At 33.6% G+C, this 13,509-nt stretch overlaps 1 protein-coding gene across 1 annotated transcript; it reads right to left on the minus strand.

Annotated features, from left to right (window-relative positions):
• Positions 1-265: 265 nt before the first annotated feature.
• On the minus strand, positions 266-12,906 carry LOC136043885 (uncharacterized). The gene is made up of 3 exons (XM_065728903.1): positions 12,657-12,906; positions 10,300-10,588; positions 266-549 (listed from the first exon to the last, which is right to left on the minus strand). Exons 1-2 carry the CDS (start codon positions 12,856-12,858, stop codon positions 10,311-10,313), a joined length of 480 nt encoding a protein of 159 aa, XP_065584975.1. The 5' UTR covers positions 12,859-12,906; the 3' UTR covers positions 266-549; positions 10,300-10,310.
• Between the last annotated feature and the right edge of the window lie 603 nt (positions 12,907-13,509).

The following is a 13,509-nucleotide window of genomic DNA, read 5'->3' on the forward strand; positions in this document are numbered from 1 at the left end:
GACTTTTATCTGTAAAAAAAATACAACGAATTTTTTCAGATGTCTAAACAGGAGAATCAATTATAGGGGGGGGGGGAGAGGAATAACTGGCCCCAATAGCCTTAAAGGAAAAATTAAAAAGGCCCCCCAATCCCCTCCTAATTTCGAAATATACCTTTTTTGGTACCTTAAAAATCCTTGACCCCCCAATATATGCGTAAATAGACGCCTCTGTTTCAGAACTTCGTGATCAATGTCGCTTTGATACTATTAAACGAAAAAAAAATCAAGTCAAGAATATTTATAATAAAAGAAACTGTTTATAACAATTGTTTAATGTGAACCAAATGTTAAATTCAATATTACAACCAAGTTTACAGGAACTGCAAGTGTGCACCTTGCAACGTTGCACAAAAAGCTCGATTTCTTCGAAGTAATCAACAGGACCTATAGGCATAACCAGGAATGTGCTATCATTTCATCTTATTTGTATCAAAAATAAAAATCACTTTAGTAACTGGTTGACTCCCAGGAGACATCAGAAACGCGAACACCATTGCAACTCCTTGTCTGAAAGAAAAGGGGAGCAAATTTAAAAACATAACATAAATATAACTAAATAATAATATAAATAAAATAACATACAGTAGCATAGAAATAACAAAAATAGGAATAAGTTCTACAAAATAAAGCTTTTAAAACAATCCGTTAATATGTGCTTGTTTACATCCCAGAAGGACCTTAATCATGGTTGCAGCGGTAGCTGCTAACTAGTAAAGAGCGAACCACAGCCCATAATAACCAAAAGCTACAAAATAGGTTTTGAAAAAATCTGCCTAATGAAAAAAAAATTGCCATTTGACAATGACTCAGGAATGGTAACTATTATTTCGGCTCGTCTTAAAAGTAAGTGTTTATTGCTAAAAAAAATTATAGTGATTTCGAAAAAGCCTGAAAGCCCTCAAAAATGGTGTCAGATCAAAATGAAAAGAGTACCATTGGCATCATCATGGTCGAACACCATGTTCAGTGAAGTTGCAGTCCTCCTCCTTGAACAACAAGGAAAATCACTTTTTTGCTCCGGTAGCATTGATTCGTCTCCGATTTTTTTTTCAGCAAGCCTAACAGGCTACCATAGCAATATAGAGAGGTGATAAATGGCTCATTAAAAATCTATTTCGCATATCTACCTTTCTTACAAATTCCGCCATCAGCAAGTGCCATAGGGCACTAAAATGGCACTTTTTGTGCCATTTTTCAAGGGATGGCACTAACAGGCTACCAAAACATAGTAAAGATTTTTTCTAGCTCATATAAAAGATATGGCTCATATCTACATTCTTCTATAAATTCCACCATCTGCAAGTTCCAAAAGGCACTAAAAATGGCACATTTGGTGCCGTATCTCAAATGGAAAAGCTGGTGCTATTGGACTAGCAGAACTTATAAGAGTGATGTATAATGGCTCACTTGAAAGCTATTGCTAATATATACGTGCCTTTTTATCAATTTTACCGTTCTTAAGTGCAATATAGCAGTGAAAACAAGGCTTTTTGTGCCGCTTCTCAAGTGGAAAAGCTCTGAAGTACAAAACGGGTACTATTGTTATAGTAATATTCCAGAACCCTTCACTAGAGGTTTACAAAAAAAAACCTCCCGTATACTCACCCTCCCGGCCCCCTTAGTAAGTTTCATAAATTTTGTGCTCATTAGTACTACTGAAACATTAGCAGGCAACCACACCATCATAGATAGATGATTAATGGTTCAATTAAAAGCTATTGCTCATATTTACTAGGTTTTTACACATTCTACCATCTATTAGATTTCACAGATTTCAATGTTAACTAGTTTCTGTGGAGAATTTGCAATGAACTCTGTCATGGTTGAAGCATTAGCTGACACCTAGTAAAGAGCGAACCACAGCCCATACTAACTAAAAGTTGAAAAATGTTAAAACGGTCCTTTTTTTTCTTCTTTTTTTTTCCAGGCCTGGTGGGTTGCTAGAGCATCACAGAGATATACTTAAGAGCTCATTCAAAAGCTATTTCTCATATGTACGTGGTTTATATAAATTCCACCACGTGCAAGTGCCCTATGACTCGAAAAAAGGCACTTTTTGTGCCGTTTCTCTAGGGGTTGGGCTAGCGGGCTATCAGAACACATTAAATAGATTTATGATAGTCCATATAAAAGAATATTGCTCATATCTACATTCTACGAATAAATTCCACCCCCTGTAAGTTTGAAATGGCACTAAGTACGGCACGTTTGGTGCCATGTCTCAAGTGGAAAAGCTGGGGCTAGTGGACTACCAGAACTTTTTAGAGTGAAATTTAATGACTCATTTGGAAACTTTTGCTAACATTTACGTGTTTTTATCGATTCTACCATTCGTAAGCGAGATCTAGCAGTGAAAACAACACTTTTGTCGTCACTTTTTAAGTGGAAAATCTTGGAAGTGTAAAACGGTATCATTGTAATAATTATGGTCCAAAACTTTTAACTGGGGGTTTGCAAAAACACCTCCCACATGTTCCTCCTCCAGGCCTCCTTAATAAGCTACGCAATTAAGGTCCCACAAACACCAATATATTGAATTAGATTATTAGGGGCGTGGCTCTGTTAGTACAGCACTGAACTTCAAATAAGATTGCGTTTGATTCCAGTTTGAATTCTTTTTCAATCATGGTTTGTCCCTTCTTATCATTGCTTTTGTAATATTACTGCTATCATATATATCATATACTATTGTATATTACTGCTGCCTGATAAATCAATCCAATATTTCTATATGCTGTTCAATTACTTCACGCTTAATTAAAAATATTAATTTTACGCTTATGTTTATAAGATAATTTTAATTGTACACTAAAAGTTAATGATGTCACAACTAGCGGAATACTATGAAAACCTTTATAGATTCATTTATTGTTGTCAGGCTACATACTCACTTTTGACTCCCAAATCAATATTCCTGTTTATCATACTTGACTTTTGTGTTTTAGTAAAGCGCTAGTTTTTTGTAACCCTAAAAGCATTGGTAAACATAATTAGTTTGTTTATTTGTACTAGTTTTATTGATATATATTAGATAGGCTGTAAAGTAATAATTTTTGTCCGTTTTAAGTTTAAACTTCGCTCTTTACTTCCCACGGGAAACTTTGCTTTTTTTAATTAATGTACGTCAAATAAGAGATTACGAAGCTGCAGTATTTGTGTTTCAGTGTATTAATAGTTTTGCCCCTGATGTTTTTAAGAGCCTTTAAAAGTTAATACTGAACTGAATAATTATGGAACAAGGCGTAGTGATAACATTATTGTTGATTTACATCATGGCACCTGGTCTAGATTTTTAATGAAACACCTGGGCACATCTGTATGGAATACGCTACCAGTGAGCATTAGAGCGGCAGAACGCATACCTAAGTTTAGGAAGAAATTAAATTTTTTTTTATCTACTCTAATCTCCCTTTTTATATTCAATTATTTTCTTTGGGGAAAAATCAATAAAACTGATTCACTAATTTTTAGTCCACTCAAAATAAATTCCAATAAAACTCAAAAAATTTATTTTATTAGTATATTTAACTAGTAAGTAATTTAGTAACTAATAATTAGTAAATTAGTAGATTTGAATTGGGGTTTCGAATTGTAAGGAAAGAGTTGTTGCTTGAATTATGGGTTGTAATTTCTAAAAATCATGATTTACTAACTAGCGGCTATTAATAAATAGTGCTGAATTGACACAAACTAAGATTTTACTTACGAAATACAATAAGGATTAACTTAATAGCTTGTAAATTCCAAATTTACTTTGAATTTAATTCCCAAAGAATTAAAATTAAATTTAAAGAATTATTTTAGTATTATTAACCTAATATGGATCGTTTTATTTTGTTTCTGAGCCAGGATCAAAATTGTTTGTATTAAGATATGAAAGCTCGTATCTCCCAATACTAACAAAAAACTACAAACAATATTAGGACTCATAGAAGATGTATATAGTTGATACTTTTCAGGCGATGCTTTACTCTGACTACAATAAATTTTCAATAGAATGCATATAGCAGTAAAAGATCAAACTTTAGGCACTATTATATAAAAATATAATAATATATAGAGAGTCTATATGACAAGATTAATTACTTCAAAGGACTTGTTGCAAATTGTTTTACAATGATCAGTCCGAGGAAACTTGCAACTCGGAATATTCGTATTTCGTGATTTCCATATTTCACAATCTACATAAGTCGTAATTTCACGTTTTTTAGTACATTCGAGCATCCCCAATCCAACTGCGTGGCTTAACAGTAACTTTCACGGATATAATCTGTAGAAGCTAACAACATACATTTATCAATTAACTTGTTAACTGAAACTTGTTAACAGAGTCTCCTCAGTCTGAGGAGACTTGGCAACTCAGAACATTCATATTACGTGATTTCCATATTTCGCAATCTACATATGTCATAATTTCACCTTGCGTTCGAGCATCCCCAATCGGACTGCGTGACTTAATAGTAGCTTTTGCGGGTAATCCGTATAAACTAACAACAGACATTTATCAATTAACTGGTTAACTGAAACACTATGAACAACTAGACGACTAACAGCATAAATCACATGGACTCCACTGTAAACTGGTCTGATTTACAAATCCGTGCCATGTGCAACCTTTCACAATTACTTCCTCTTTTTGCTCTCTGCTCATAATTTCACATATTTGTTCCATTTCATAAAATATTTTTTTTTTCATACGACAAAGGGTGTATCCAGGATGTGTGTACAAAGGGCTTACAAAAAAAACTTTAAAAGATATATCATAATTTTTTTACACACATTTATATTACGCTTTTAGAAGTCGGACAGAAATATCAGGGGGGGGGTGTCCAAACCCGTTAGCCCTCCCCCCCACTGAATACGACGGCTTTACGGGAGAAAACAGTCGGCAAATTGAAATAGCTAGTACTGCTTATTTATTTTCATGGTTCAACGTGGCAGTACTGATGCAAACATGGTACTACCATTATTTGTGTTACCTTTGTATTACCCTTGACCAAGGTATTACCCTACCCTATTGGTTTTGCTTGTTTATTTTTTCTTTGGGGTTCAAAGTTGCACACTGAAAAAAATGTATTACTGCTCTAAAAATTCATAATTTTGGAATAACCAAAAGAACTGCAGTTTTGAAATAAGAATAGAGCTAAAGTGATCCAGGGGGGATTTTTTTTGGGAGGGGGGGGGGGCTCAGTACCAAAACATTCAATTTTGTTAATTTATTTTGGCTTCCTTGAAATTGATTTGTACATATGACATGTAGCGAAATGTGTAAAATTTTCGCAAACGTTGTTTCTATTCAACCAACTTAGATTTGAATGCACTGATTTATCCCCCTTTTGATTATAATCCGCTCCTTTCCTTACAGCAATAAAATTTAATCAATCAAATACTTTATTACATTAACTATGAATTACGGAATCTTTTAGCCAAAATGAATCACTTAACAATAGTGTGGATTAATTTATAGAATCTTAAAACTGACTTATAGTGATAGCCAGCGGACCTCGGAATAATTGCTTTCTATTTCGCTTAGCAAAGGTCTAATCAAACAGTTCGTGGTAAGGAACTGCAGTAAGGAACGACCCGGCCCATGATTTAATCCAAGTGATCTTATAAAATTTAATAAATTCTTCGTAGGCGACAAAACATTATGTATCTCTGTACCATTCGTGCACAAAAATTCTTGGAGGAAACTGTGCATGGTAAAAGTTTGGTTTTCCGCCAATCTCAATGACTATTTACGTAGCGGCTCAACAATTGAACCAAACTGATTAAAGTCGAACAGCGCAAACGTGAACTGAACAATAATAGCACGACCGTCTGCTACGCATGGAGGCACTAAAATCTATATTACTTATTATCTTTATTACTTTTATTATTTTTATTATCTTTATTTCTTTATTATTTATTATCTTCATTATCTTTACCATTTATTATTATTATTATATTATATTATTTATTTTATTATATTATTTAATATTACATTATTATTTATTATCTTTATTATTATCTTTTTTGGTCACATTTTGGTTACATAGTAACATTTGGTAACAGTAAAATTTTTTGGTTACATAGGTTACATTGAGGTTAGGTTACATTTTGTGGTAAACCTATTATTTATAGAATATATACCAAACCCCCCTAATGTGCAAACACACCCTAGCTCCAAGAAAAATAAAACTTCAATCAACCAGTTAGCAGCCTTGGGAATCACAAAGCCTAATTAGGTAGACTATTGTAATTGTATTTAAATTGTTCTGGGATTTAAAGCATGTGTTCTCAGGTATTATGCTAGAATATTGCCCAAAGTAAGATTGTAAGGAATTAAAAAAAAAAATTAAATGAATGAAACCACAAGCCAAATGAGAACATTTCAATGCTCATAACTTTTGAAATATTTGCCCTGGATGGCAGCATAGAGACAAGTGCAAAGGCACGGTAGGCAGAGTAGGCGAAGTAGGTCATTATGGGCCGTTATCGCCAGAAAAAGCCATAATATAGACAGGGACTTACAGATTATGAAGTCATTCATGGATTTGAAAGATGAAATATGTCAATTTTCAACTCGAACCAAACTCACAACCTTGTTTAATGGTCCATTTTGTCTGCAAGACTTCGTATTTCTGATTGATATTACAAAACATCTGAATCATTAAAATTTATCATTACAAGGAAAGAAACTATTTGAAACAAAAAAGTGTTGTAAAATTAACACATTCAAACGTCAGTTTGCTTTATGGAGAAAATACTCACGAGAAGAAAAGTGGACATACATCACACGTAAAATAATTTTTATAATAAAATGGTAGAACAATATTCTTGTATATTACTGTTATAACAGGATAGGGGCAAGGATGGCTAAGGCCGTACAGAATACTTTTACGTACAGAATATAATTACACGAGACACCTACACGTCACACGTAAAACTCTAGGGTAATGCGAGTGAAGCAACCGGTCTGAACTTTATTAGAATTAAATAAACAACAAGATTTTTTCCAGCTGAAAGTAAGGAGCGACATTAAAACTTAAAACACACAGAAACTATTCCGTATATGAAAGAAATTGTCCCCTCCTCAACGACTCGCTCTTTACGCTAAAATTTTTTTTTTTTTGAAAACAGAGCTGTGAGAAAGAGTCAAACCGACACTTCCTCTGAGGAAAACCCCCGAAAAACTTGTTTTCACTGAAAGTCACTGACATTATAATATTTAAAATCCGGATATGTGTAGAGTTAATTTAATAAACAATTAACTCTACAATGTACTAATGTACATTTAATAAACAATAGATTGTGGAGGTAAACTAGATTTAGCCAAACCGAAATTCACTTAGTTTAAATTTATAACATTGCTGCGGTTAAGGTAGTAAATGAGGCTAGTAGCCGGTCGAGGTTAGTAGTGAGGTTATCAATGACACTACAAAAAGAATTACAAGTTTCGTAGTAGGTAGAACCAATCTACTTCACTGAATTACTTCGTAGGCAGCCTAACAATTTATCAAAAGCATTATTGTACTCTTTTTTTAACTAGAAATTTTTGAGATTTGTAATTTTTGATGAAATTTTCTGCTTTCTTCTCGGTTTCTTTTATCCTTCTGGTTTCAATTACAAGACTAGCTTACAGCGCCAGTTCAACTGCTTTTTAGTCAGTGGCGTAATTCCGTCAAAATCCGGGGGGGGGGGGAAGTTGGAGCCAATTTTCCCAAATCAAATGTAAATGACAGTGAAAACCGACAAATGAACCATATGAGCCATATATAATACCATAAAGGCAAAAATATACTGAGGAAAATTGATCCGTTTCTGTGGATGCTTGAATTATGCAGGCTTATCTTAGTTTTGATAAAAATTTTGAAGAAATTAAATCTCAACTGGAGGGCTAACTGGGGTCGGGGGCGGGACAAACTAAGGTATGGGAGGGGCAGATGTCCCTCTGTCCCATAGCAAATTATACCCCTGTTTTGAGTCATATTTTTAGGAAACATTTTTCAATAAAATCATTTTGTATTTTGATAAAAATAAATTTGAATTAGCATCTGAAAATGAATCACGTTCTTAATGCTGCTTTTTATGCTGAGTTTAAATATATTTTATTATTAAACAGTTCGTGGTAAGCAACTATAAGAATGGAGTGAAGAGGCTCAATAGTAACCAAAACTCTAAAAACGGAATTTTGATATGAATAGATATATAAAAAAAATCGACTTATTATGCTTATTCCAAATATATAAGATTAATTAAGTTTAGTATTACACATCAAAGGCTGCGATTCTGAGGAAATGTGCCAGATTTTTGAAAAAAAGGGGGGAACCTCTAAAAGTCAAAGAATCTTAATGAAAATCAAACCATTATATTCAGCGTATCGGAGAATTCTATTGTAGGAGCTTCAAGCTCCTTCCTTCAAAAATGTTAAATCTTGTAATTGTTGCCAGAAGAAAGATCGCGGACGCGCGTTTAATGTTTCGTTTTTATTCTTTTTGCTTTTTCCCAGGGGTGATCGTATCTACCAAATAGTCCTATAATATGAGGAGATACCTCATTCGAACGAAAATTAAAAATTTTAATACTGTTTTTAAGTGACCGAGAAGATCGAACTATGCCCCCTACCACGCTCTTCCCACCTCAAAATCGTCCGTTAAAAAATTTGAGATAGCCATTTTGCTTAGCATAATTGAAATGCGCAAAACCATACCGTTGAAGATAACATGACCCCTCCCTCCCCCACAGCCCCTGGAGAACGATCTTTAAATTAAAAAATTTGCCCTTTGTTTATCTATAGTATTTGTTATTGGGAAGTATCTACACATTTTTTGGGTGGGGGGAAATTTTCTTCTGGGGCGATTTACCACGTGGGAATTTTCAATGAAGTTTCCGGGAGTAAACTTTTTAGGGTAAATTTTACACTTGGGAAATTTGCCAGAGTTTCTCTACTGAATTCTTTTTATTTATCTTACTTTCTCTTTACCGATTAATTTTTAGGCGTGAAGATGTTAAGGGTAATTGTCCCGGGTAAATTTTTACCCCGATTGAATTGTCTTAAATATCTTCATTCCGTGGGGAGGAGGGATTTTTCTGTGGAGGCAGAGTCGGATTTCCGGCATTACTTAAAAATCATAAGAGATCAAATAAAAAAAGAAGCTTTTTTAGCTGAAAGTAAGGAGCAACATTAAAACTTAAAACCAATAGAAATTATTACGTATGTGAGGGGAATTACAACCTCTTTAATGCCTCTCTCTTTACACTAAAGCTTGAATTATGGTCTCATCTCTTTAAGAACGACTCCTTAAACACAAGCGTCGTTTCATTAGAACAATAAAAGCTTTTTAAAGAATATCAAAAAACATTAGCTTGAAGAACGAGATATTAATAAGGAGGGGGGAACCCTTTCATATACGTAATAATTTTTGTTCGTTGTAAGTTTTAATGTTGCTCCTTCTTTTCAGTTGAAAAAACTTTTTTTTTTTTTTATTTAACAATACGGTAAACTTAAATCTTCCCGTATTATATTTTTTAGATTTTTTAAACCAAATCATGATTTAAAAAGATCATCCACAACAAGATCTATCAATAGTCCTTTTCATGCATTATTGAAGAAACAATTTCTCAATAGAAATGATGATTCTAAATAGCAGATAAATTGGTTTTTTCAGATACAACTCATCTTTGACCGTTTTGCATCTAAAATAGAATTTTGATAACTTATTCTTCCTTTTTTATTTCCTCGATAGATTTGCATAAATATAAATGGAAATTATGCAACGCTATAGGTAGTAGAAAACCGAGATCTACTACTGGCAACTACTGATGACAATGATGAAGGATGAGGAACCAATACGAATTAATCAGAATTGCAGTAGTGACCCATAATATTGATAACATATTGGATGATTTGGATTTATTAACTAATTTAGGCGCCAAATTTCACGCAATACATTTTTGTTTAAATATAAATTTCAGAAGATAAAAAACCGAAATCAACAAATTTAACTTGCAAGATTTGAAGGTTAGAATATGTTTCGTTACATTTGGATGAATATTATACTACCGAAACTTGATTTTCTTCACGGCTGTCATTCACGTATCATGACATTTATATTTACATCTATGTAAATGTATATGCATATTGTGAGGTTCCTTTTCCTGTTAATTTCCAGTTAAACTGTTAATTTCCGTTCAAATGAGCCTCCTTCCGATATTCCCTGACTACTTGACTGATACAATCACCCCTGAAAAAAAAAATCTGTTGAAAGTACTTACCAGCATACGATTTATTCGGTAGGGCCATTAGGGATTATTTCCCTATCCTCTTTGTTATCCATACCAGGCGGGACCATATCTGTATCTGAAACTGTGTTAGCTTCCCATGGGCTGATTGCAACACTTTTCTCATTGGATTTAGACGAGTCAAAACTTTCAAAATTAGCGCTGTCAAAATTGGCCCAATTGTCGGTGGAGTCAAATTCAGTTGCGTCACGACTTTCACTGTCCCAAGGGTTATCTAATGAGGTGGTTGCTTGCTGGTTAGGAGCGGACAAAGAACTCCAAGCTATAATACGAAATGAGCTCAGTAAAAACTCAAATCATTTATATATAGAGATTAGTATCTGAGAAATAAAACTGCGCGACGAAAACTTTGTTATTATATTTTAATTGCGTTGCGTTGTTTTATAAGTAAGTTTAAATAAATTACTAATTTAGGTTCCAATTTTCAAGAAATACATTTTTTTTTAAGTTTAAATTTCAGAAGTATAGAAACACAAATCAACAAATTTAATTTGCAAGATTTGAAGTTTAGAAAATGTTCCGTTACATTTCAGTTCAGCAAAATATATTCGAACAAAATCGTTTTTCAAACACTTTTGACATTATTTTCTATAAGCCGCACTTTTTCAGTATCTTGGGGAAAAAATTCCTATTTTTTAGATGACAAAGGTGATGAGATGACCTTTGTTCTATTTGGAGCTAGAATTGAATTTCGATGTATCACATTCGCTATATCTCAATCCTCTATATAATACTACTGCTAGTACTGCTAACAACTCACCACACCACCAAGCCGCCTAAGGCTACACAGCTACGCACGCTCCACCTCCATCCCAATCTATTCAAAACATCCCTCTTTACACCCTCCCAAGAAGTTCCCATTTACCTTAAATCTTTCTTACGACATCCTCGCATCTAAGACGTGGACGACCTGCTTTTCGTTTAGCCCTAGAAGGTTGGCCAAAAAGGACAATCTTCGGTATTCTGTCATCCTTCATTCGTAGAACGTGCTTTACCCATCTCAATCTTTCCCTCATTGATGACCTAGAGCGCGGGGTTGAACCACATCTATCGTACAGTCTACTGTTTGAAACACGGTCAGTCTTTGAATTTCATTTTAACTAACTAAACAAAGTTGAACTTCGAAATGTTTTTGTGGAAACATAAGTTCGGCCATACTAGTTCGACGTAAGTTCGACCTGTATGATGCTATTTATTTTAATCAGCTTTTAGGAAAACCTTGATGCTTTCAAATTACTTTGTCTACTCTAGACGAATGTTCAAAATTTCAAAAAGGAAATTTCACTTCCCAATAGAAAAGATTAAAAAACTGAATTCCTGGGCACATCCCAGAAAATAATTTTTAAAGACTTCCAAACCTCCTTTTCTATTTTCTAGATGGTAAGACTGCGTCATCAATTCATTTGAATTTTTACAGATTTCCAAACCTCCTTTTCTATTTTCTAGATGGTAAGACTGCGTCATTAATTCATGTGAATTTTTAAAGACTTCCAAACCTCCTTTTCTATTTTCTAGATGGTAAGACTGCGTCATCAATTCATTTGAATTTTTAAAGACTTCCAAACCTCCTTTTTTATTTTCTAGATGGTAAGACTGCGTCATTTTCTAGATAGTAAGACTGCGTCATTAATTCATGTGAATTTTTAAAGACTTCCAAACCTCCTTTTCCATTTTCTAGATGGTAAGGCTGCGTCATCAATTCATTTGAATTTTTAAAGACTTCCAAACCTCCTTCTTTATTTTCTGATGGTAAGACTACGATATTCATTCCTGTGAATTTTTAAAGACTTCCGAACCTCCTTTTTTTTATTTTCTAGATGACAAGACTACGTCATTAATTCATGTGAATTTTTAAAAACTTCCTAACTTCTTTTTTATTTTCTAGATGGTAAAACTCCGATTTTAATTCCTATGAATTCTTAAAGACTTCCACTTCCTTTTTTTCTAGATGATAAGTTTACGTAATTAATTCATGTGAATTTTTAAAGACTTCCAAACCTCCTTTTTTATTTTCTAGATGACAAGACTACGTCATTAATTCATGTGAATTTTTAAAGACTTTCAAACCTCTTTTTTTATTTTCTAGAATGTGATGCTGCGGTATTCATTTATGTGAATTTTTAGAGACTTTTAAACTCCTTTTGTTATTTTTTAGATGATAAGACTACGGTATTCATTCACGTGAATTTTCAAAGACTTACAAACCTCATTTTTTATTTTCTAGATGGTAAGGCTATGGTATTCATTCACGTAAATTTTTAGAGACATCCAAACCTCTTATTTTATCTTCTAGATGGTAAGGCTAGCGGTAAGCCTATTCTTAAACTTACGATCTACTTCCATATTCATATTTCCCATTTCTGCAACAGAGTCATCATCAGAGCTAGTCGATCCAGACTTGTCCAGCCTTGTGACAGCATCACTAGATTTACCAGGGGCTTTGCCAGGTGAAAAACCCAATTCCCCTCTATCAGCCCATATATCATCGTCATCAAATGGGGATATACTTTCATTGCATGCAGCTTCAAACATTGCTTGGCGTCGAGACAGTTCTTCCGAATCTAAAACAATTCTTTAGTAGTAGTAGTAGAACAATTTTATTGAAAATAATCATTTTTATATAATAGCACAACAAAAGCGGAGCTTGCGAAGATGTGCTATAATAAAAAAATAAGAAAAAAGTATGGAGCATGAGACCATTTACCGAAACCAACATAAAAATAAACAACAAAACACTACAATATAAAACACCAAACAATACAATGAAAAATAAAGAAAAATGATTCACTGAAAATATAGTTAATCTGTTTCGAAAGCATACCTACCAAGCAACTCCGCACGTAAATCAGATTTAAACTGGTTAAAATTACCATTATCCTTAATAGCCTTACTAACTTTGCTCCAAAGCTTAGAAGCTCTATAAACAAGAGAAAAAGAAGACTTATTAGAAGCAAGTCTAGGAACCTCAATATTTCCTCGCATCCGAGTATCGTGTTGGGGAACATTTGACCTCTCACAAAATATAGGATAGAATAAACTGTTGGCATGCAGTATTTATTCCAAGTAGACCAGACAAAAAAGTGAAAAGAAAAATGAAACAAAACAACGTTTAAAAACGAAAAAAAGCATGAACCAAAGTTTGACTTGGAACGTGAGCAAGGAGAGGGTCTTCAAAACCCGTAC

The sequence above is a fragment of the Artemia franciscana genome, chromosome 2 (assembly GCF_032884065.1).
Source record: "Artemia franciscana chromosome 2, ASM3288406v1, whole genome shotgun sequence".
In the NCBI taxonomy this organism is placed as follows: domain Eukaryota; kingdom Metazoa; phylum Arthropoda; class Branchiopoda; order Anostraca; family Artemiidae; genus Artemia; species Artemia franciscana.

Excerpts from the sequence above, each read along its gene's own strand:
- LOC136043885 (XM_065728903.1), bottom strand. The coding sequence starts at position 12,858 with ATGTTTGAAGCTGCATGCAATGAAAGTATATCCCCATTTGATGACGAT. Across the intron at positions 10,589-12,656 it reads TATGAATATGGAAGTAGATC|CTTGGAGTTCTTTGTCCGCT; the intron begins GTAAGTTTAAGA and ends TTCGTATTATAG.